The sequence below is a fragment of the Hippocampus bargibanti genome, linkage group LG12, assembly GCF_051943395.1.
Source record: "Hippocampus bargibanti isolate YZ-2025 linkage group LG12, ASM5194339v1, whole genome shotgun sequence".
NCBI lineage: Eukaryota > Metazoa > Chordata > Actinopteri > Syngnathiformes > Syngnathidae > Hippocampus > Hippocampus bargibanti.
The window spans coordinates 10,256,082-10,258,818 of NC_142745.1; the positions used below are offsets into that span (position 1 = coordinate 10,256,082).

The 2,737-nt window shown below is 39.1% G+C and overlaps 1 protein-coding gene across 1 annotated transcript; it reads left to right on the forward strand.

The window, feature by feature from the left end:
- The first annotated feature begins 846 nt into the window (after window positions 1–846).
- Window positions 847–2,497, forward strand: mrps16 (mitochondrial ribosomal protein S16). Its single transcript, XM_089010351.1, has 4 exons — window positions 847–994; window positions 1,113–1,151; window positions 1,467–1,733; window positions 2,277–2,497. The coding sequence occupies exons 2-4, from the start codon at window positions 1,139–1,141 to the stop codon at window positions 2,384–2,386; spliced, it is 390 nt and encodes a 129-aa protein (XP_088866477.1). The 5' UTR covers window positions 847–994; window positions 1,113–1,138; the 3' UTR covers window positions 2,387–2,497.
- Window positions 2,498–2,737: the final 240 nt, after the last annotated feature.

A 2,737-nucleotide genomic window follows, 5' to 3' on the forward strand; every position in this document is an offset into this window, starting at 1 on the left:
AATTTGGGCAGGTTCGGCGGGCCGGATTAAAAAGCCTAACGGGCCGTATGTGGCCCGCGGGCCGTAGTTTGCCCATGCCTGTTCTAGCCCCTCTCAAACCTTTAGGACACTTAGAACACATGCACTATGGCACCCTGCTGTGTCTTCACTGTGACACTGCAGGTCAACAGCTAATTTTTAATCACAGGCTTTGTGTCTACAAAAATATTTTTGAATCAGATTTAAACAGATCAAACGCACAAAAAAAAAACGATCCTACCTGTTGCTGAGTTTAAATTTTAATTCATATATTTTACTAAATATATTACTGCACTGCGGCACGGTGATCCATTGGTTAGCACGTCAATCTCCCAGTGCAGGAGTACCGTGTTCAATTTCAGCTTCAGCCTTCTTGTGTGGAATTTCAATGTTCTTCCCATGCCTGCGTGGGTTTTCTCCGGGTCCTTTGGATTGCTCCCACATTCCAAAAAACACATGGCAGGCTGATTGAACGCTCAAATTTTATTATTATTATTATTATTATTATTATTATTATTATTATTATTATTATTATTATTATTATTATTATTATTATGCATCCTCACCCCTAAAACACTGTAGAAAAGTTTACTTGCATCTCTGACTAAAAATATCAAATTTGACCAAAATAAAATATTGAAATCGTGTTATTTCAATACATACACTGAAATATTTGATGTTATTTTTAAGTTGGAATAATACTGAAAACAATACTTATTCACGTACACGTTGGCGTTATTTCCAGCCCGTGTGGTTGAGCAGCGCAACACTGCCCCCTACTGTCATGGAAAACGATCAACATCTTGTCCAGAAAGACTGACGCAATTTCCGGTTGGAAACATGTCTGCGCCCTGACAAATGTCACACTTAGTTTGGACAACATAACAAAAAACAAGCAGTTGATATTGCATAAAATCTCAACTCTACTATTACCTGGACGCATTGTGTTCTTCCCACGCCATTCACGATTTCAGAGGTATTCCGTTCGATTTTCCACTTTGTTTTTTTGCTGTTAAACTCGGCTGTGCTATCGGCTACAAACAATACGCCGTTGGAACGCAATATTTGAAAAAAAAAATCTTTCTCTGTTGCAGGATTTTCAAACTATTCAGCAGGTATCATGGTCCATCTATGTGAGTATTGTATCTAAAAATGTGTCATTTTACACACATACAATCTCGAAAACTCCATCCTGGATTTACGAACGTATTCAATTTCGAAGGTGACATTTAAACTCGATTTTTAAGCCAGTCCAAGCATACGTTCACACAAATCAAAAGTAAAAAAAAATCATGAGATGCTTGGTAAAATAAATGTATGATGAAAAGCAATCAAACCTTGTGTTGATAGCGTCGTAAACCAAGGACCCACTGTACAGTACAGGTACTTCACATGGGTTGCCTCATGGGTGAAAAAAAATAACTTGGAAATCCAATCTCCTGTTGCAGCATCGCAGCTCTTAAAACGATACCATGGTGGTTACGTGGTCATTCGCATGGCTTTGGCGGGCCACAAGCAGGCCAACCGACCCTTCTACCGCATTGTGGCGGCATTCAACAAGCGGGCAAGGGACGGCAAGTACATCGAGCAGCTGGGCACCTACGACCCACTACCTAACGTGTACAATGAGAAACTGGTCAGCTTCAACTCGGACCGCATCAAGTACTGGATCGGATGTGGCGCGCACACCACCAAGCCAGTCGCCAAACTTTTAGGTACCTCTTTGTTGTGTTGTATACTGACTGGGCACCACGTTAGGTAACACAATACCATACGAGAGCCATATTGAAAAAAAAAAAAAGAAGAACATTGTGTTCATAATATGCAAAACTGTTATGCATATGCAGCATTAAACATGTTCAAATAAGATACAACTAAAATGCATATTTTTATTTAAGAAACGTTCTGAAAAAGAACTGTAAAATCCAAAACTGTATTTTCCGGTGTATAAGGCGCACCCAAAAACCTTGATTTTCTTCAAAAGATGACCCTTTTCTATATTTATATATTATATTTGGAATTCATTCATTGAAGGTGCGCCTTATATCTGGGAAAAGTTTGGGTGTGCGCCTTATACCTTGAATGCGCCTTATACATCAGAAAATACGTTAGTTAAAAATATTGTCAAAACTGAAATGATGTGAACCGATAAATAACCACGTATATCGCATTCACACAAATGATTTTTATTCCTCCGTCTATGAATGGTACCCAACTCTTTCAGACACATCTAAAATTCACCATTTCTCTTCCCTCAGGTTTAGCAGGATTCTTCCCCCTCCATCCAATGACGGTGACGGAAGCAGAACGTCGGCGAGCCCAAGCGGCACGGAGTGAAGCGGAAAAGAAAGTGGAGGCAGAAGCGTGATGAGTTGTGATTTCATCGCAGCTCACAGAGACTGTTTTTATACATTGTATGTGATATTTGATTTATGATTGATGCACTGAGTTAACCAATAATTAAAAGTGAAGAAATACATCAACAACTGTTTGGAGCCTCTTTTAAAGAGTGACGCAGTATCAGACAGAGTATCATGTTCCTATGAAAGCTTAAATTTGGGAATTGTATTATGACAAGTTTGAAGACACCAGTGATGCTCATCAGAGGACATACCTGCTCCCGCTGTTCAAATTACTTACATACAATTTCTAATATTCACAACTTCATTTTCATAAAAGTAATGTCATTAAGATAGAATGTTGAGAAATGGCCACCATG